The sequence below is a fragment of the Vidua macroura genome, chromosome Z, assembly GCF_024509145.1.
Source record: "Vidua macroura isolate BioBank_ID:100142 chromosome Z, ASM2450914v1, whole genome shotgun sequence".
Lineage (NCBI taxonomy): Eukaryota > Metazoa > Chordata > Aves > Passeriformes > Viduidae > Vidua > Vidua macroura.
The window spans coordinates 55,866,070-55,888,490 of NC_071611.1; the positions used below are offsets into that span (position 1 = coordinate 55,866,070).

The window sequence follows — 22,421 nt, forward strand, 5'->3', positions numbered from 1 at the left end:
GAGTAATGAGAAAAGTATGCATATCTGCACTGGCTGCCCTTTTGTAACACAAAAACATACATACTAGCTGTTTATATATAAACAATATAATCATGCTTTCATCTTGCAATACAAGTTAGTTTAGGCTTACAACAGCATACTCAAGAATAGAATCACAACCCAGAGCTTTTCAGTATTTCAGTCTGATTCCTATTGGTTTAAAGGTCTTCCTTCTGATATATTTTAATGAATGAATAATTATTCCCACTTAGATTTCTAATAATATTTTTTTTTGCCATTCAAGCTTGAAGTTTAGAGGTTTCTGCTGGAGCTATCACTCTACCTGTATGCATCCTAGATAGCCATGTTGAGCAGCTATGTGAACAGCAGTATTTCCATCCTGGTCAACTTCATCCAGTGAAATCCCTTGTTCTTGCATAAACTGAAGAAGCCACAGAAGGATTTTCTCCTAAGGGCAAAGAAATGTCACAAAAGATAAGAACTAAGGAATACTGGTGCTGTCATCTATTATTAATACTATCCAATAATTCTTTGTTTTCTCTCTTAACTTTGTAGGCTTAGTGCATCATGGAACTTTGATTTGTCTTTCTGGGGGTTTTGGGTTTCTTTTTTCCCCCCAAGGAAAAAAGCTGAATATTTTATTTTATTTTATAAAAAGAAATAACAGGAAAAATACAAGTACTGTAATGCATTCTGAGAAATTGTACATGAAGATTGTGAGAGCCTCTGTGTTGGTGATGAAACCTAAGAAAGAATAACCTGAAAAACCTGAGGAAGAATATCAAGCTGAAAATCAGGTTGTGAAATTTGGTCAAACATCACAAGCCTCTCTGGAAAATTAAAATAGGATTATGCTCAGATCACAGAGCTAAGCAGTTAGATTCTTCAAATCTATAATCATTCCACATCTCTGTGTGGTTGTGCTAAAGAAGAAACAACACAACTAAAACCAGAAAATAAAGCTACCCTAAGAACTAAATGTATTGACTCATGGATCATTTGTATGTCCTGCCTGCTGGGAAGGATGGAGAAACTTGGACTGCAAAAACTTGTTGTTGAAGGTGTGGAAGCCAAAACTGAAATAGAAACTTTTTTTTTTTAACACCTCCTTTTTTTTTGTGTGTGTGTGTAGGTGCAATACACATTTATTTGGGTATTCTTTCCTAACAATGGAGACTTACATATGTGCACTAAGCTTTTTTGATTTCTTATTTTCCCCAGGGAGTTTATTTGGTAAAAAATTTTCTTCTCTCTAGGAACTTCCCATGCCACTCCAGATTAAATTTCATTTTGCCATGATGAATACAATACATATTGAAAATCTAGAATAAATCTATAGATTACATAGAAAAGTGGGGTCTATTAAAGCTGACTACAGCTGCTTTCCCAGTTTATCTGTCTGAAAAGGTGCAAAGACTAAATTACTTCCTAGAATAAAACTTTTTTATTTAAATGCATATTTTTTTAATATCTTGCATTGATATCTATCACGTTATACTGACTCAGAGGTCCAGTTCAAAGGGGCTTTGTGGATTCTAGTATTGCTGAGGCAAACACTGATGCACAGACTTAACTTGGAGCACCTCAGTAGCTTCAGTGACACATAAGTTCATAATCACCCAAAATTAGAAATGTGAAAAACTAAAGTAGACATAAATAAAACAGTACAGAAAGCACATACAAGACTCTGAGCAGTAATTAGTAGAAAAGACAATGAATAAAAATGAAGAAAGAAAATTCTAAAAAGGTTGGATATAAACCTGCATTTTTTTTTTTGTGTAAAAGTACCACAGAAATTTTAATCTCAATGAAAAGGAGAGGACTCTTCTAGACCTACTCCAGGATGATTCTGTCCATTCAAGCATCTGGGTCCCTGCTTACTACTTCAGAGGGCTGCTCTGTCTGATGCTTATCTTCTTCATAGCTTCACTTTAGCAGCAATTTTGTTCTTATTATAGGGTGACGGAATAGGTATTTTGACTTCTCCTTGGCTGAATGCCCAACACAGCTGACAGCCAGCATGGAGAGATGACTACATATCACATATCCCTTTAAAAACACTTTTGAGCATTTCTCAATATGCCAGTAGTGTGGGCCAGCAAGGAAGGATTATACTACTCCTATGAATTGCCCCTATGTTTTAACAATTAAAAGAAAACTATTTTAGCAAAACTTATTTGCAGAATTAGAAGACAACTATAGCTTTGAAATAATATATTTCTTTGGAATGTATAAGAGACCAGAATGTTAAGCATGTTCTGCAATTTTATGATCACAATCAGCATGGAGCAAATTATGCTTTCTAGACATTTATCTTATCAACAAGGAAATCTAATGGCTGGGTGGCTCTATTCAATCATCTGTACTTAGGACTACCTGTGCACTAAGTGATCACAGGCACAATGTCATAGGTCTCAAACAGTTTGTGTTTCAACAAATTTATCCTTGACCAAAAAAAACCCAAGAAAACAAATATCTTTTTCACTTAAAACTAGGGAAAACAAAAACATCATATATCAAAATATGCCACATTTCACTTTATTAACAATCATAATATGCATTTGCAGGAAAAATCTTTCTGGGAATAGATTTATAGTCTTCAATTTATTCAAACAAAAGGAAAGATAATAAGAGAATTCATCAGATGAAGACAAAGAAAAATTATCATTAAATTCACAAAATTATTATTTTTGTGAAGTAATAGGAACTGATAAATACTGATAAATTATTCAGTATATCTATTACTTTTAAGACCGACAAATGCTTATGCTGTAGCAGTTATTAACACCTCTCTGGCATATTCTAGACCGACAATAATTCAAATCTCTCCGCAAAAAGATTTCAGGAAAATTTGGGACAGGCTGCTGACTTTGGTTCCATCAGACAACTTTTGGAGAAGAAAGTACAGCTAACATGGACCACTTAAATTATGACATGGCCTACAAAAGGAAGGCTTAGCATGCTGAAGGGTAGTGACTCTACAGCTAATCCTAACCCCATCACTTGATATTAATTAAATAAACTGGTCTTCCCAGTATCCCTTCACAGTATAGGAGTAAGAGTGAGTGAAAACAACACATTGCTTTTGTAATAATGACATTAGACAGGAAGGCAAATATCCTGAGGTGTAAAACAAAGGTGTTTTGTTAGGTATCTGCATATCTGACTGTCATATACTCCTTCCCACTGTGCTCTCCAGAACTGTACATCAAATTCTCCAGAACACCATCAAAGTGTGCACAGGATCCCTTCTAGATCCTCAGTTATGCTTCAGGCTGGTTGCCCAAAGTCTCCCTAGATTCTCCTGAGTTCAAAAACCACAAACCCTTGGCATTCTGCCTCTTAACCTGTGCAGTCCATACCACAGCATCCCTGATGGAAAGATATTCCAGCCCCATGAAGCTCTATGTCAGGACTAGGATGATGTGCACCCAGGACTGTACCACCACCTTCCTGTGACATGGTGAACTGGGTCAGATACAGCTGGCATGCCCTGTACTCATGACTTATGCCCAGTGTGAAAAGGCCTGCCAGCCATCATGGTTTCTCTTGCCTAATCTCACGCTTAAAGAAACCCTTGCTAGGAGCTACGCTCACCAGGCTACAGGTTGACTTTGAACTTTTGCTCTCTTCAATCACATTAATTTATGCGGTCTCCTCTCCCATTGGAAAAATAAAATGTTGCTGACATGTCCTTGGAGGCAGTCCATGACTGTAGTTTGATGACCTTTAGCATAGGAACTTTGCTATGAACTCCCTCCTGCTGCCCATTCTAAATTATAATTCTTGAAGAAAAATATGGCATGCATGTCTAATGCCTGGAGAAACAATGGATGGACTGACTGTCTTAGAAAAGGATTCAATAACAGGTCTTCCTTGTAAAAATACTACTCTTGTAATTCTGCCAAGACCAGTGTTTACATGGATTATCTCTCGTGTAAGTAATGGTAAAATAAATTAAAGGTTCCAGGACAGTGCCAAGTAAGCATTTAAATTTCTTGAAAGTTTTTTTCTTTCTTAACACAGTTGGGTAAGATAGTCTGGCACCCCTTCAGCCTAAATATTCCCTCATGTTTGAAGGTTGTTTATGGATTATAAAAAAAAAGATAATTGGCATTACGTATGAACTTTGTTTGGCATTCAGCTAACTAAAAAAATTTGGCAGCAATTGATATAGCACCTTTTCAAATTTCATGGGTGGTTGACTGTAGCTGGTGTTCCTTAAGTGGTAGAGCTTCCGTTCTGCTTTGAAAAGAACCTAGTTAAAGTGTGCCAGATCTGTTTCTGGCAGTAGATACCATAGCTCACTGAAAAAAACCCAAAACTTCACGAGCTTTAGTTTATATAAATATCTTTAGAGATGAGGACAAAATCAGGTTAATCAAGTGAAGATAAGAATTTAAGTTCACATGCAACTTTCTCTTCCAAACTTTTTATTCCCAGTAACAAGCACTCTTTTCTCTAATCCAGTTCTGATCTGGCTCACATATTCTCTATCCTCAGTGTTGGGTTTACAGCAAACTTACTAACACCAGCAATCTGTATATCCATCAGGGTCCTATCTCGCACCAGTAACATCTGTATAGTAGGAAAGTGCAGAAAAAAGGAGGTCTTTGCACAGCATGAAAACAAGGGTCTCTCTGTGCCTATGGAAAGGGCAGGAGAAAAGGTAGACTCCCAGCTCCATAGCCTTCCAAACCTGCCTCATCTCCTTCCCTACCCTTACAGTAAATTCATGCTTGGACAGAAGCAGTTAGCAGCAGAAAAATGCCACAATAATTGTATGGCATTGAATGAGACAACCACACACAGCAAAGAATGATTTTCTTAGTGGTTATATTTTGTTTGCTCTCTCTTAAGAAGAGTAAAAAGCATTAGCACAAAATCAGTGGGGTTTGGTGTCCATGCCAATGTCTGGGGAGTTGGAACTGGATGATCTTTAAGGTCCCAACCCAAACCAGTCTATGATTCTGTGATTCCATGGTTTATCTTTAATGTCTGTCAAAGAAACTGTGGGATAAAATGGTCCCTCTGCCAATGAGATTAGAGAAGAATAACTGATCACTATTTCTTTCACAGCAGATCCTGGAGAAGGTCCCTTGAAGATGAGTTATTGGAAGATTTACTTAAGAGAAAACAGACATTGTTGAATAGAATGTAGTGTAACTAAGTGGCATATATGTTCCTTCAGATATCAGCAAGGCACCAGAATGCTGTACTTCAGTGCTGTCTCATTGTTATATTAATAGACAAGTTAGGTGTGAAACCGGATAGATTTATAATTAGCTCAGATGGTTAGAGCATGGTACTAACAACACCAAGCTTATGGGATCAAGCCCAATATGGGACATTTAGATGATCCTTGTGGGTCCCTTCCAAATCAGAATATTCTGTAAATCTACAACTTACTTTTGTATGTAGTTTTCAACTAAAGTGGCTAAAGCTAGACAGATGATCAAGTTCCACCATATTTCATGCCAATACAATGAATTATTAAATTGCAACATTTTGTTGCTTTTCTGATGTATCCTATGAGTCGTCTAGATGACAGCTAATCGCTGTACTCATTCTTAGGATTTACTTGTTGACCTAATATGCCAGCTAATCTTCTCTTTGCCATTATTCAAACCTTATAAAACAAAACCCAAGAAAATGCTGAAAAAAAATATATAGGTTAAGTTAGGAAAGATTTTGCTATACTTCAACTAATTCAGAGCACCTGTAATTAAAAACCACAAAATGACACAGATACTTTAATTCAAATTCTTGTACAAGCATCTAAGTAATCTATTTGAAGAAGTAAAAGAAAGTCATACCTGGCCATAGCAACCTGCATAATGAATAAGGCTTGGGTGGTCTTTTGAGCAACTGAGTTCTGCAATAGCTTCTGTTTCGCTCACCATCCACCGAACACACTCCAGCTGACCATTCTAAACAAGAAAAAAAAGGCCTAGATTCCAGCTATTTCAATTCTAAATACATCTACTAAAGAGCAAAAAGGTTATCAGAATTATTAAAAATTTCCAGTTTGTTTAAGATTTTAAAGATTAAGTCAATAACACCTTTTGTCTTTTTCTGCAGAAAGGCTGGCTTATTTAACGATTGGCTCCTTTACTTCCAATAATGCTTGAGCATTCTTTGTCATTCACAGAAAAGAGTGTAAGTGTGCTGGAGTTCTTCCTGTAAGTGAGGGTGCCCCAGCAGAAGTATTTCTAATGATTACCTACATAACTGGACTTGTCCTCAGTTATTGCAAAGTTCTGTAAGAGCCTTTAAGTGATCTGGCTTAACTAAATCTTGTAGCTCTTGAGCTTTACTTCCAGAGTGGTTTTCAACATTGATACAATGATATTTATTTTTTCTTGCTCTTCCTGTATAGCACTGTAACTCCCACAATGTTGTACTGTGCAGGGTGTGGCACCTCTTTTCCACAAAAGCGATAAGTATCTACTGGCTTACAGACACATTATATACCTACCTCGAATAAACAAGAAAGAAAAATTGCAAAAATTTTCTAAGACTTTAAAGTGGCAGACTGTAACTATACAGTTTGACACAGGCCAAGATGTTGGAGCATTTCATTAATACAACTAGGATCAGTTTAATTTTCTAATTATATGGCTTGGCCCAGAAAAATAAAAACCCAACCCTGCCACCTGCACTAGGGCCCTAGATCATTGAAATGATGCCTCAAATATGCAAAACTGCAGGTTGGAATCCACCAGTCTTCTCAGTTTCCAAACCTTTCCCAGGAAGCAAGTAACAATAAACCCCTCTAAAGAAACAGAAACTCTTGTATTAGGTTTCACCCCTTCTCTTCTTTGTCCTTAAGGTATTTAGAGGATAAAAGGAATGACATTTAACTATTCACTCTCACTAAAGAATCAGAACCACTGTGGTTAAATCATCAGACTTCCTGCACTGTCTTTTATTTTAGCGTAGTAACAGCATGAATTTTCATATTTTCCTACATAATAAGTTTTCCTGTAAACTTGGACATTAAATTTATTGAGATTTTAACAGGTTGTTCTACAAAATGTACATTTTAACTTTGATGCAACTGCTTTAGACAACAGGGAATTTTCACCTCGAGGTGCTTTTATCCTTTGTAAACTATTCTCACACTTGCCTTACAAGATTACACTGCTATTTGTAAAAAACCAAGAAACTGTTATGCTAAAGAAACAACTGAATCCAAGTTAAGTGAAAGCTGCTTGAAATATAAAAAATCTTTAGATTCAGTAGACTGATTTAAAAATTGATGCATTGATAACAATTTAAAAATTCTGTCATTGTTACACAGTGGATATTACATCTTGTGTAGTAATCCATTTTATTTTGCTTATGTAGTACCCGCCAACAGGAGTTTTTTTCCCTCACTTATAAAGCTTGAAAAAGAACATCCTGCTGGATGCGTTTTTTATTGCCATGACAGGAGGAAACTAAACGACTTTTATGTCACCTTACAGTAGAGAAAGGGCCTATTACCTTTATTGCTAACCCAGCTGGAGTTAGCTGCTCAATATTTCGTTCATTCAAACAGTCTTCACCCATCAAAGAAGTGAGATGCTGCAGGCATTCTGCATGTCCCTTTGAAGCTGCTACATGCAACAGATTGTTGTCACATTCATCATGGATCTTATCCAGATTATCTGCTGCTAAATGTGGCTGTTAAAAAAAGCAATATATTAGTTACAACTAAGGATAAAAAGATACATTTATCCTCACAGCCCCCGACACACGCCAAACACAAGGAGGTTTCCCAATAGGCATGTTATCTTACAAGTCAAAATCCAGAGCTTTTCACTTCACTCTATAGAACCTGGGTACTATTAGCATAAGGACAGAAGTGGGATGTTCACTGGCTTGATTAATTGTGAAGTTTCTCTCCTTCTCATGCAATTGTCATGCAATAGTGCAAGATCTTAAGTGCCTTTAAGTGTTTGCACTAGTCTAATGAACAAGATAGCTACAAAAATACCCACATGTTAATAATTTCTGTCTATTTTGAGTTTTCTCTCTTTTAAAATTTTTTGGCATTATATTGATAAGTAATTGAAAAGAAAATATTCATGACTTCTGAAAGACATTCCTGATTAATTTTGCTCATCACAAAATGGTAGGTTATGCTAAACACCATTTAAAACGTAGTTAAAGCACATGACAGAAGACTTTTAAGTGATAGCTTGTTTCCATGAAAAAAACTGTTGAGATATTTACTCAAAGTTCAACACCACTATGATGTAATACATTATTTCTGCCCAATTCTAATTTAAAGACAAAACAATTGGATTGAGAAATTCCAAAAGAAAAACAGAAGATTGAAGACAGTCAAGAACTAGCAATAACAAAGTTCCTAGAGTTATGTAGTCTTGCCAGAGTGTTGTTCCATGAGTGTACTTCATGAAGAGGTTTCAAACAATTTGGAAAATATACATATTTTCTTACCTATGATGTCCTCTTTTTTCCCTCAATTTCTATTTCAGGATGAATTTAACTTGCTTTTAATTCTTAATGAGTAATCTAATATTCTCTTCTGCCTCTGTCTAGTTTTGAATATCTTCCTTTGTCCTTGCTTCTCTGTTAATGGCATGCCTTTCTGCTTGAGCTAGACTGCTAAACAGAGAAGCTAAACAAAACTCTAATAAAACCAGTTTTTATACATACACTGTGCCTTCACCAGCTGTTCCGTGTGGAGATCACATGCTCTGCATCATTGTGCTAACTCGCAGCCAGTTACTTTGGAAACCATCATTGACAGTGCCTGATTACAGAGTTAGAATTTACTAAAAAACCTTTCATATGGGTCAGAGGCCAACAAGGCTTTACAGAAAGCTCCTCCCTGAGAATGCTGCTGCAACAAGACAGCATAAACACTCCTGAATAATAATCAGAATACAACAGAAGCCTCTCTGTTCCCATCATCAATCTCTACATAACAACAGTGTAAACCAGCAATAATTGAGCCAAGTGACCCACAAATGTGAAAGGCAAAACAAATTTGATATTTAAGTGATCCTATTAGTTAAAATGTCTGCCTTCTTTATAATTTCAGTGTACTGCATAAAACAGCAATCTTGGCCATGCATACATAAGCCTAGTATCTTGGTTTTGCTACATTTTTTATTTAAATATTAATACTTTCCATTTGGAAGCCCATAAACTTAATTTTTAAGGAGTCTACAAGATAAAAAGGGCAGTGGTTCAAAATATGAACATCAGCTTAGCTAGCTTAATAAGCCACATCATAGATCACTTTTATTCTATGTTTCTTATGAAAAAGATGATACTTACCAGTAAAGATATTTGGCCTTCCTTTACAATGTTTAAGATGCTCTTAATTTTTTTCACCTCTTCGCTCCTCTCTTCTGGGCCCCCTGCACTGCTCCAGTTCATATTCAGCTCCTCTAGCTGCTTGCTTTCTGCCACTGTCGTCTGCAGGTGGAAAGTCCTCCGGTGGCAGTTTGGCATAGTCTTCTCAGCTTTGTGAGCAAGTCGATCAGAAAGTGTCTTGCTGAAGAAGCCCTTGCCTTGGGCTTCAGATTCATGGGCTGAGCTACACTTAACTAAAGGCTGGGAAAGCTCTAATTCTTCTGCTGAATGCTTGTGCTGATCAGGGACAATGGGCTGTGTTTTTCTCAGCTGAGTGCCTTTCACAGGGGACAGCACACAAAACTGCGTCCCGCCAGCAGGCGAGCTCTCTGTGCTCCCTGCAGGACAGGTCTTGACACTTAGACCGTTCACAGTTGAACACACACTTAAAAGATTTTTCTCAGGAGCTACCTTTGTAAAAGGAACAGGTTGCTGACTTGATTTAATATAAGGCACGTCCAAAATTTCATCCATATCTAGGTCATAGTGCTCCAGCTCCCCAAGCGGAACAGCAGGCTCAGAGCTTTTGCTTTTAAGGCTCTCTCCTTCTCCTGGACTCTGGTCATCGTTTGGAGGTGCAGACTGAGAATCCCTGCCTTTCTGGTATTCTCCCTTCTGGTTCTTCTGGTCATCACTTTCATTGTTCTCAGAGCTTTCCGGCTGGTGCTTTAATGGAGAAACCCTCTTCACTGGTCTGAATTTATTGCACACATCTGCAATTCCTGTTGGTTTCTGTGCATTGCCAAGAAGAGATGAAACCCCACAGTTCCAGCTGCTGCTGGAAACTAGAGAAATAAAGGAATTTGATTTAGCAGTGAGTGCTACCTGACATGTGTCATGACAGAATGCTTTAATGATACATCTGGCCAAACACCAGAAACAGGAATTATATGATAACATGCCGGATTCATATCTAAACAGATTTAATGGCATCTCTATCAAAACTGAAGAATTTTACATTCCTAAAAGAAACTTTCTTCAAAAATGTATAATGTAATAATTACAAATAATTAAATTCTAACCAAGAACACAAGTTGTCTGTGAGCCAACAATGTGTGCTTGTGCCCAAGAGGGCCAATGGCATTCTGGGATGCATCAAGAGAAGTATTGCCAGCAATGATCTAGAGGTGTTCCTCACCCTTTACTTGGCCCAGATGAGGCCACATCTGGAGTGCTGGGTCCAGTTCTGGGCTCCTCATACAAGAGAGACATGGAGCAACTGGAGTGGATCCAGCAGAGGGCTGTTACTAGTAAGGGACAGGACCATCTCTCTTATGAGGAAAGGCTGAGGGAGCTGTGCCTGTTCAGCTTTAAGAAGAGACAACTGAGGCAGGACCTCATCAATGTCCACAAGTATCTGAAGGGAGGGCTTCATGAGGAGGGACCAGGCAGAGCTCAGTGGTGCCCAGCACTATCAGGAGAAGCAATGGGCAGATACTGATGCATAGGAAGTTCCACCCAAACACAGGGAAGAACTCCTTTACTGTGCAGGTGACTGAGTACTGGAACAGGCTACCCAGAGAGGCTTTGGAACCTCCTTCACTGTAGATATTCAGGAACAGTCTGGACACAATCCTATGCCATGTCCTCTGGGATGGCCCTGCTTGAGTAGGGAGATTGGACCACAAAACCTGTTGTGGTCCCTTCCAACCTGACCCATTCTGTGAGTAATAGCCTAGTGGCATTTACAGGGGTCCTGTCCAACCATATAAGTTTGTACTCTCCTCTGCATTGAAAGGCATCATAAGATGAGGATGATTTCCTGAGAGGGCAACAAGAGTTAGCCAAACCTTTCTAGTGGATTTGTTTTAGCACTAATAACAACAACAACTCAATTTTTAAGAACTGTTTCCTCTGGAAGATGTATTTTTCTTACAAGAACTAGAAATTCATGAACACCAACTGAGAGATTGGACTATTCAGCTTGGGAAAGGAAAATGTCAGGAGGAATCTCATCATTAAGAAGAGGTAACAAGGCTCTTCTCCATGACAGGACAAGAGGCAACCAGCACCAAGTGAAATATAAGAAGTTCTATCTGACCAAAAGAAAACACTTTTTAAATTGTGTGGCTGGTCAAACACTGGCATAGTTGCCCAGAGACTTTTTGAAATCTCCATCATTAGAAATACTCAGAATTCAACTGGACACACACCTGGCTTAACCTGCTCAAGCTGCCTTGTCATTGAATTAGATTATCTTAAGTGGATACCGCCAACCTAAACAATTCTGTGATTCTCTGATCTAAAAATTAAGCCTACTTATTGAGGTGTGATGTTCCTTTTGAACCTTTCCTCTTTATGTTGGGCTTTTCTGTCAAACTTTCCATCCCTTATATGTATAATCTATGTACACTCACACCCACATCCACATCTACACCTATAGCTCTGAACCTTCCAGACAATTATTTCAGTGCATTGCAGGATAGTTTGACCAGGGAATCTGACTTGATAGAAGGGAAGGAGCTCAAGTCAACAGAACTCTTAATCCTACTGAACTTGAACTCAATCCTACTGAATTTGTACTCCTTCAGAATTAGTCCCATCTGCTAATATTGGTGATCTTTGTGATAAGTGGAATTCTGGCAAACAGTTTTCTTTCTCTTGTTATTTTCAGCTGAGGGACAGCACTGCACTAAAACCACAAAAGCATTTAAGCAGTTACTATGCCCCTCTCAATGTACACTAAGAGTTAATGCAGTCTAAAAGTCAAGAATACTGTTTAAACAAAGCAGATTTATAACATGTGCTAACTGCATATCCGTGGGATCTAATTTGTGGTCAAAACACACAATTTGCCATGAATACCTTCCTAAGGAAACAGATATATACACTTTCAGTGCAACATTAATATCTGAAGCAAAAGATTAGTATGGCTTAGTAGTTGTGGATGTCTGAAAATTACATTAATACTTTTGGAAGTGCTTAAGAAAACATTTCTGAAGAAGAAATAAAAATAGTAATCAAAAGGCATGTAACTTAGTGGGCCAATACAAAGAACGCACTGTACTGACTTATTTATGTATTGTATAAGATTCTAGGTTCAAAGGCCTACACTTTTATGTTGGTTTTATTTACATGTGAAATTTTTTCCAAGTGATACAGGAAAATGGATACCATATGTTTCCCAGCTGTTTTGTTCTGACAGGAACTATTAAGCACTCAGTATGGAAATGAATTCTGTCTGAGTTTTATGAAAACACTGCTTTCAACACAGGGGTCTAGACAGAGGAAAAAGCATTCGCATTTTGTTTGTCATCACTTTATTTAAGCTTACATTTATTTTGTCGCTTCACTTTCTCCACTTTTTAACTTTAATAACATGCATTTACATAAACCACTGGTGACCAAACTGTAAAATCAGGCACTGAGAAGCACTGATGTTTGTTACAAATCTGCCTCAGATAATTGTGAAGTCATGTACTTCTCCTTTCTTTCATTAAAGTTAGAGCAGAGTAAGGTACTTCCATTTTTCATTGTTTTTTTCCCAACATCTCCTTACAAACACAGGTTTTCCAGGGAAAAAGAACCAAACTGGAACACCAAAACTAGTTAGCAATATTTTTACTGACTTAAAAACATCCTCTTCATTTAACTGAGATAATGAATTTCCACTGGTTTTAAAAAAGGATTAGAACATAACATTTAACCATATAGCTGAAGGGATAAAAGCAAGTCAGACTAGCAGAAACAATATTACTTTGTGCCATTTACTCCTTGGGAGCTGCATTAGTCCTTAGGCAGTTAGAGCATGATTTCCCTTTATATGGCACTGCAGCCATATCCTGGAGTGGACCAGGACATGGCTTGAATCTCCTTCATTCTGCTTTCAGATGCTTGTTACACAAAGAAGCAAAAGCAAGTATTGCCTATAGCTTCCAAAGCACCAGTACAGCTGAGTAGTCTTAAACAGCTGCTCCAGAGGAAAAGCCTCTTGCTCATCTCTCCATACTTATGAACTCAGACAGGGGCCATTAAAAGTCTGGGTCAAATAAATACTGTTTGATTATTTTATAAACAACAGTAAAAGATGGCCTGAGTTTAAGGCAGGGGGCTAGAATGTGGAGCAGATTCCAGAATCTGACAAATAATTCTGGTATACTCCTAAAACGTGATGAAATTTTTTTCCCTAAACTATGTGTCAAAATTATTTCCCAAACTTTTATTCATTAATATAAGAGACTTGGATTATCCTACTATTGTATTACTGAGGCAAAAAGACCGAGGAACACAAAAATCACAGACTTCTTTTGCATTGGTAAAGAAGTGTTACCTGCCTGATAGACCTGAGGTGTCAAAGTATTTCTTTGGCATAAAAAAAAAAAAAAAAAAAAAAAAAAAAACTTTACCTGATGAAAACCTGCAAAGGTCAAATTTCAGATGTTGCTCTTCACCGTATATTGCACTCTATTTTTTTTTTTTTTGAGGAAGACAAAATGCAAATGAGTCCAGAGGCCTGCAGGTTTATTTATAGGTTTTCTTATGTATTTACTTAGAGCTGTCCTAGAACTACAGGGAGCAAATAAGCAGAAAAGGGAGCAACTAGGAAGCAACTTCTCTTTCAATTTAATCCCCATCTGACTATTTTCAGGAATCAAAATTGATCCTTGTAACATGTTTCCAGTTGGAAGCATCTGTTGACTTCAGAGTATTTTTCAATCATCTCTGTGTCTAGAGCATGGTGATAAGTGGAGTTTTATCTGGTATACAAACATCTGTAGAACTAACCATCAAGATAACCACATGCACAGATGAAATTTTACACTTGTGACATGCAGTTTCTGTGATACTTACAGTCTAATGTCAAACATCAAAATGCCTCTAAATCGTCCTGAGTATAATGGAAATATCATGTTTTACTTTAATAAAGTTTGTGAATAACATTGACAACTGCTCATATTTTTTTAAATGCAGTATTTCAGCATATTGCTCATGCAATATTGGGAGGGGATGTGTAGCAAGTCTACACAAACTTTTATATTTGGAGTTTTACTCTCATCTGAAAGAAATGCCTGAACTTCTTCCTTGTGATATGCCTTCAGCAGAGATTTGAATCAATTAAGACCCACATTAATTCTAGGTCCATATAAAGCACTATGGTTCTAACTTTGTATACAGGTGCGGAGGTGTTGACTACACTAGGAAAACTTTCCAAAAAATTATGTTTGTTAGCACCAATGCATCACCAACACTTACAGGAGTATGTGCTCCATGTGATAAAGGAAGGGGTGTCTCCTACAAATCAATGGATAATCAGAGCCAGATCTGAATATCTATTTACTCCTTTATTAATATCACAAAATTCATATTTAAATGAATTCATTTTGACTGAAGGTGGCACTGTTTTACAGTTTTAATATATCAATAACCTGTACCAGGAATACATACTGGAGTTCTTTAACATAAACTCTATAGCATGAGAACCTTAATTAAAGAACAACCCTGTATAGATAAAAATGGAGAGGGTTTGCTCCCATTTAAGAGGAATTTCAAATCACTCTAAAGAAGAAAGGAAGAGTATACAAGATAAATAATAATTAAGGCTTTTAAAGAACAGTTCATCTTTTCCAGGTAATTCAAAATTTTGTGTCTCAGTAAATGAATATTTTTTTCTTATCTTGGCTTGAGGAAGAATAATTCAAAAGCTGTCATTCTCAAATAGATAATAAAGGGAAGGCAAAGAAAATGTTGAAATTAATAAATTTTGTTTACTCTTGTATAGAGTGATCTATGGATGTATAAGGAAGGTAGCAAGCAAAGTTCTAATGAAAAATCAGAAGAGGTTACTCTGGCACAAAATGTGTTAAAAAAAAAGAGGGAGGATGCAAAAATTAGGTAGGAAAAGAACTTATATGTAGCTAGCACAATTGTTTTTTTATTAAGAAAATTCTTCAGTATTCTACCAAGGAATGATCCAATCAGTATTTTATTGTTTCAGACATATTTACCTGGGAGATATTTGGAGAACAAGTCTGTGAAATTCATGTTTTTTAACACTGCTTCCAAATAAAATTTTACTTTATTTTCTCATACAACTAAAAACTACTAAAAGCTTGAGACAGAAATAACATGGTTCGCTGAAGCTTGTTGAACACTGTTGTCTTGAACCATTTGTTCAAGTGTCCTTGGAAAATTTGCCCAGAAAGATTGCAACCAATTTCATTCTTAACAACATAAAGGACTGATTTCTGTTTCAGTTTATCAGTCTATATTAAACAATGCTGGAAATCAACAGGCACTCTGGCTAACACTTCATTTCAGGAAAAATGTGCTAGCTTGGTCAATTTCTAAACCACACTCTTAAATTTTCTATCTTTGAAGAAAAAAAAATTATAGCATCACAGAACATAAAAATTACAGAATAACAGAATATTCTGAGTTGGAAGGGATCCACATGGATCATTGAGTCCAGTTCTTCACTCCAGTGAATGGCCTGTACAGGGCTTAAACTCAGTCTTAATTAACATCTTGCTCTAAACAGCTGAGATAATGTCCACCTTAGTGGTTATCATGCTACCTAAAAGATCATTACCTCGATGCATGATTGTAGAAAAAACAATTACCCTTAATCACCCTTTATTGTGGACAAATCATGACTTTCCCTGCAATTTTTTGCCAATACTGTATCTCTTTCCTCTTGTAATCTGGGGGTACTGGCACATATACTTTGGCTCCAAGGATCCCTTGGAACTTTCCTGAGTCAGAATTCCCTAAATCCAAGGACTCAGAGAAGTCATAAGGGTCTTGGATGCAGGACTTGAAGGAATACTAAGGAAATTTACAGATGACACAAAATTAGGAGGAGATGGTTACTCCCTCTGAAGACAGAGAGGCCCTGCAGAGAGACCTCAACAAATCAGAGGCCTGGGCAATCACCAACTGTATAAAGCTTAAGAAGGGAAAGTGACACATTCTGCTCCTCAGAGGAGGTAACCCTGGATTAACAGACAGAATGGGGAATGAGAAGCTGGACAGCAGAGCTGTGAAAAGGGACCTGGGGTTCCTGGTCAATGGCAAGTTGAACATGAGCCAGCAGTGCTGAGGCAGCCAGGAGGGCTCCATGTCCTGGGGTGCATCAGGCACAGCATCACCAGGTGGGCAAGGGAGGGGATTGTCCTGCTCTGCTCTGAACTGGGGTGGCCTCACCTCAAGTGCTGGGGGCAGTTCTGGGTGCCACAACACCAAAAAGACATTGAGCTTTAGAGAGTGTCCAAAGGGAGCCATGAGGATGGTGAAGGGGCTTGGGGTGAAGCCGTGTGAGGAGGGGCTGAGGTCACTTGGTCTGTTCAACCTGGAGAAGACTGAGGGAAGACCTCATTCCAGTTCTGCAGTTCCCTCCTGAAGGGAAGCAGAGAGGCAGGCACTGCTCTCTTCTCTGTGGTGACCAGTGACAGGACTCAGGACAATGGCATGAAACTCTGTCAGGGGAGGTTTAGGTTTGATTACAAGGAAAGGGCACTGGAACAGGCTTCCCAGAGAAGTGGTCACAGCACTAACCTGACAGAATTCAATAACTGTTTGGGCAATACTCTCAGGCACATGGGGTGACTCCTGGGGTGTCCTGTGCAGGGCCAGGAGTTGGAATTTGATGATCCTTGTGGGTACCTTCCAACTCAGAATATTCTGCGATTCTTTGATTCTGAGTCAGAGTGGAGACTGAGCTGCTTCATGGCTGTCATGCACCTCTGGCAAAAGAGAGAGGCAGGAACAGGACCTTCCAACAATACACTCCACCTACCAGTCCTTTCCAATAAAGGGAGGCGATGGTGGCATTTCAAGGAGGAAAAACTACACATTGGGAAAACTTTCTAATACCTCCCTTTCCAAAAGAACAAGTAATCTGAGCAAAAGTTACAGTCCATCAGAAATAGTTAAAAAAAAACAAAAAGTCTGCTGAAGGAATTATGTTAAATGCTTGGAAAGATACACTGACTTCTAAATACTAGTACTTGCCTAGGATTAAAAGTGTTTGGAGTAATTTGAAAATAATGTAACCAAATACTTTAATATGTTACTAACTTATTATTCAATGTTTACATGAAAGGGGGAAAGAAAATCAGAATGACAGGCCTAATTACCAAACTTATCTGCAAACAATGAATAGCAACACTTCCATATTATTAGCCATATAGTTAAGAAATGTAATTCCATAACAAGAAACTCTTGGTGAAAATAGTTGCCTATATATATATATATATATATATATATATATATATATATACATACACATATATACAATTATTTTTTCAAGTATAAATTCTAATCTTACTTTCTCCACAATTTTGGCTTAACTGTATTAGTGAATGAAATATTTTCCTGAGACAAAGATGACAGACAATTGCTTTTTAGATTATGACATGTCTTATCTATGGTCAACATTTGCTTAACTTTTAGCTTTTCTGAAACAAGAATTATTGGATAGCTACTTTCATAGTCCTCTCTGTTTTAAAGGAGAAATGCAACCTCTAACTAAGCAGGAGTCAGTATGAGGTAAAAAGCTGGATCAGCACTTTGTAAAACCTCTGAGTTTTTCTATTTGTAACTACTTGAATTAAGAGTGGAATGCAGATAGAAATTGGTATGAATGCTTCATGCTATAGTTTGAAAGATTTATTATATAATCCATTTTCATAAAAAATAGCATACATCAATACTTTGGCAACATTATTTTAATGATCTACAATATAGAGAAGGCAAAAGGCTCCTCAAAAGCAACTGTGTCAAAAGCAACTGTGAAAATTTATCAAATAGAGCCTTATAGTTATTAGATGACTAATCCAGCTCTGTTGATATTTCAAGATACTTGAGATACTGAAGTTTGTACAGCCATGTAAAGTAATACATGTATTATTACTCAGTAAATAAACAGAGTAAAAATAAAAATATTTCAGAACTATCTCCTATTCACCAAAATAAGTGGTAAGTAGCAAGAAAACCCAGCTTTCAGTACTGTTTCCACTTTGCCAATATTACTATCAGTGCAAAAGACCTCTTTTTTACTCAAGACTTTTACTGGTAGACTCCCCAGAGATACTACTGTCTTCCAGGAATCCCTGTATTTGCTTCTGTCAACCCCTTTTTAAGGGACTAGATGAGTACTGATGTAATTAAAATCATAATCAAAAAATGTCCACCTGCAGAGGCAACCATGGAACAAGAGAGATACACAGTATGCTGTCAGCATCTCACAATCTAAAGGAAGAGCTCATAACCAGTATTTCATCCTTACTGTTGGACTACATTTCACTTTTAAATGGAGAATGAATGGGAGGAAGAATATGGGAAAGAATGGTGGGAGCATGTGGGGAGTAATGAGGGACTAAATGCTATGGAGAATGGCAGGGAAGAAGGATGAGCAGAAGAGGGAAGAAGTGGGTAAAAAGAGGAAAGGAGGAGAGAAAGAAGCAGGAGGAATGAAAGAAGAGTTGGAGAAGAATAGTGTGGAGCAGTGGTGTGACAATAGGAAAACAGGGAGAGTGGGAGTAAGAATGGGTAAGAAGGGAAGGAGATGGGAAAAAAGTGGCAAGGAAACGTAACAAAGGGGGAAGATGGCAGGATGCAAGGGATGAGCTAGGGAGGGAAGAACCAGCAAGAAGAAAGGAAGAAGACAGAAGAAAAGGGATAGAGATGAGGCAACAGAAGGATAGAAGTGTGTAAAGGGGCAGGATGGGAAGAAAGAGGGGAATATGCAGGGGAGGGTGGAGGGAGACTGGGGTAGAAGGAGATAGGGCAATTTGAAGGGGGTGGATCAGGAGTCTTCAGCCATTACGCTTCTGCCCTGCTCTTGCTTGCAACAAGTAATACTGTGTGTGCAGTCACTGTTGTGCCCTGTCTAGGCAAGTAAGAATTGTAAAAGCAATACGCAAGTAAGTATTGTAAGGACAGCTTTGCTTCTTTTTATTGCCAAGGACAGTTGCATGTGGTGACCTGGCCTCTAAAAACTCTGTTAGAAGAATTAGCAATCAGAAACTTTCCACTTACATTAAACACAGTAGAAATTTTTAAAAGTCTGAAAGAAAATATAGAAATAAAAGTTGCTGAAGTATAGCATGATTCTTAAGTCCTTGTATCATCCCATCAATTCCAGATCTCCTGTTTCTGTTATAAAAGTACTTGATGAAACAACATTAACAAAAATTCAATTAAAGATGAAAAAAGCACAATAAACTTTTCATAGCTCAACAAAAATGCTTCTCTTACCAATTAATTTCTCCTCCATCAGGAAGAGAAAAATAAAAGCAGATTAATCTGATTTACAGAGTGAAAAACAATGCTGAATGCACTTTTTGTCAGGGGGCAGGGGGAAGGTCTCCAGCTGGTTCTCATCTGTATGCCATGATTCTTCATTTAGTTTACACTATTAAACTAAAAACTCAGCTTTAATCTTAACTATTACAGTATGCTTTAGAGTAGATTCTATCATGTAGCATCCTTGATACAGTTTCAGACTCTGGCAAAACATCATCCCTCAGACTGGTCGTGGCCATATGGGTAGTAAATGTATCCAACATTTTTTCATTGGCGCCTACAATATTACGTCTTGTCACCAATGGTTTCTCGGGTTTTCAAGTAAATTGTTGCACATACTGTGGTTTGGAGCTGCTGAGATGAAGCCCTACATTTATCTGCATACAACCAAATCCTTTTTTGGAACTTTCTTTCCTTCTAATGAACTAACATCTGTTAAAAAAAAAGAAACTCATGTTTCCAACTGAACATAAATGAGAAAAACAAAACAATAGAACACTGCCAAAAAGCTATTGTTGCCAAATTTTACATTATTAAAACAAAGCCTAGAATATTATGGGTGGACAGAAATGATACAGCATCATACCTGATCTGTCTTCATTTTGTGACTCACACCTTCTGCATAATTCTGGGATGGTCTTGAGAGAAGTTACAGAATACTGTAAAAAAGGACAAAAAAATGTATAGAAGTAATAATTACAAAAGATAAAAAGTAAGATTTTGAAGAGGCTCAAGTGTCGTGGACACTAACTAACCTACAAACCAAGGCTGCTTCTGGCAGTCTGATGGTCTTTTTAGGTTGCATGAGAAAAGCAGATGGCACCTGCTTTTGTTTCCCACATGGAGACATATGAAACAGACTTTCAAAGCCAGAGCAAAGCAGCTCCTCACCTCAGATTTCTCCTTCCTGCAGGTCACCATTATTCAAGGCACAATGTGAGATACATCGGAGGTCAGACCACATTCAGGCTTCAAGGGTCTCACTTTGCCCACCTGTATACCTATTATAGTGTTGCACTGCAAGAATTGCCATGCTTAAAAATTACAATTCAAGCTGTCACAAACCAATATGTAAAAGGAATGCAGAATATCTGCTCTGCAGAGATTTGATTTCAGAGAGGGGGTGTGTACCCCCACATATCAGATAACAGGCTCATTTCTCTAACCTGGGCTTTATTAAAGCAAACTTGTACTATTATTTTGATGTAAACAAAATATTTACAAAATAAAACACATCTAATATGAATCAGCATGTTATTCTCCACATTAACCATTCAAAAATGGGAAAAAAACCCCAGAGGTGCCATAGGTATTTTACTAAACACAATTTTTTAGTTTATACACTTGTGGAATATCTTTAGAAAGACACAGGATCCAGTGTCATAAAACCATACATTCTGATATGCAGTTGTTTTATAGCAAGTCTTCCTTAATCAAATGCTTAGATGTTACAGGAATCTCCACTTAAACAAATGAAAATCATTATGTTTGTGAAATAAATATCAATTACTTTGCTTATATGAAAAAAGACCTTATAAAAACAGTATTTTGGAAACTTAAATAGAAAAAAAGCATTTAGGATTAATGCAACTGAAATTTTTCTAAGAAAACATAAACACCATATGTTTTCAAAGAAACAGATATTTTTAGTTGGTGTGTTGTTGACCAATGAAGCAAAACAACTACATATAAAACCATATGAACTTTCCACACACAAAAAAAGAAAGAGTCATACATTGTCTTGAGTTTTGCTGACAGTTTGTCATTCACTGTTTGACATGCTTCTAAAGCACAGCTGGCAATCTTCTTCAAAATAATCTAAATTCAAGTTCATATGACCAATTGCAGAGTAATGTACTTTTCTGGCGCAAGTTTAAGACTGTTACTCAAATGACTGTAGTTACCCCATTAAGCCTAGAAATCCTTTCAGGCCCTACTTTTTCCCTTGCCAGCCTAATTCAGGGATGTATCGAGAAACCTCAACCACAAGAAGAAACCCTCATAAGTATTCCCAGGATCAACAGGATGAACTTATTAAATAAAAAGTGTAGCAGCATTCCAGAACTACCCAGTGATCCCAATCCCCATTAAACAAGGGGCTGTCTATAAGGCTGTGACTGCTTCAGGATGTGACAGCCTAAAGCAAAAAAGAACAGAGCTGAGACAGGGAGAAGGACTACTAAAGACCAATTAATACAAGTTAGACACAGTCAAGCACCATGTGCTGTGCTTCACTTTAGTTATTGTTTAATAAAGCCTGAGCTGTTAAGCTATACATCTTGCTATTTCAGCACAAAGACTTAGAATTCAATTTTGAACTGGTCTAGTAAGATTCTTAAAAGAATCCAAGGAGCATATCTCCAAGGAATATGGTAGCTTCATAAGACCAGCTGTTGCAGTTTAAACTATTACACAGTTTGTAATTCAATTAGAAAGAGGCCTTTTGTATTCTATTGCTATGTATTTTGTGAGGCAACTTCAAAAACAGAAAGCCATCTTCCTTTTTGTCTTTTTCCTATTCTTTCTTGGAAAACCAGATTTTTTTTGTTTCAACATTGCTCTAAAATGTATTCAGTTAGTTGTCCCACCACCAAAAATCTATTGAATGTTTATAAATTTGTTATGCATTTTATTACTATAGGTTTGAGTTCATTAACAGGTTTCCTGTTACTGTTCTCAAAACAGTAGCACTTAGCTCTGTTCTCAAAAATAGTTCTGCAAATTTACATTTCTGCCTTCTGTAATTTGTGGTTAAAACGTAAAGAACCAGCTCTTGGTCCACAAAACAAATAAAATTACTTTTT

The 22,421-nt window shown here is 37.3% G+C and overlaps 1 protein-coding gene across 6 annotated transcripts in view; it reads right to left on the bottom strand.

Annotated features, from left to right (window-relative positions):
* Positions 1 to 22,421, bottom strand: part of SNCAIP (synuclein alpha interacting protein) — a 96,225-nt gene that overhangs the window by 21,899 nt on the left and 51,905 nt on the right. For 4 of the 6 annotated variants that reach the window (XM_054003922.1, XM_054003927.1, XM_054003924.1 and 1 more), the window contains 5 exons: positions 20,204 to 20,276; positions 9,295 to 10,157; positions 7,489 to 7,668; positions 5,817 to 5,930; positions 323 to 448 (listed from right to left, as the gene is read on the bottom strand). In XM_054003922.1, the coding sequence (XP_053859897.1) occupies positions 323 to 448; positions 5,817 to 5,930; positions 7,489 to 7,668; positions 9,295 to 10,157; positions 20,204 to 20,276 (1,356 nt within the window). Of the gene's footprint in view, positions 1 to 322; positions 449 to 5,816; positions 5,931 to 7,488; positions 7,669 to 8,448; positions 8,536 to 9,294; positions 10,158 to 20,203; positions 20,277 to 22,421 lie in introns of those variants that run through there. The other 2 variants (XM_054003925.1, XM_054003926.1) reach the window with 2 other exon arrangements.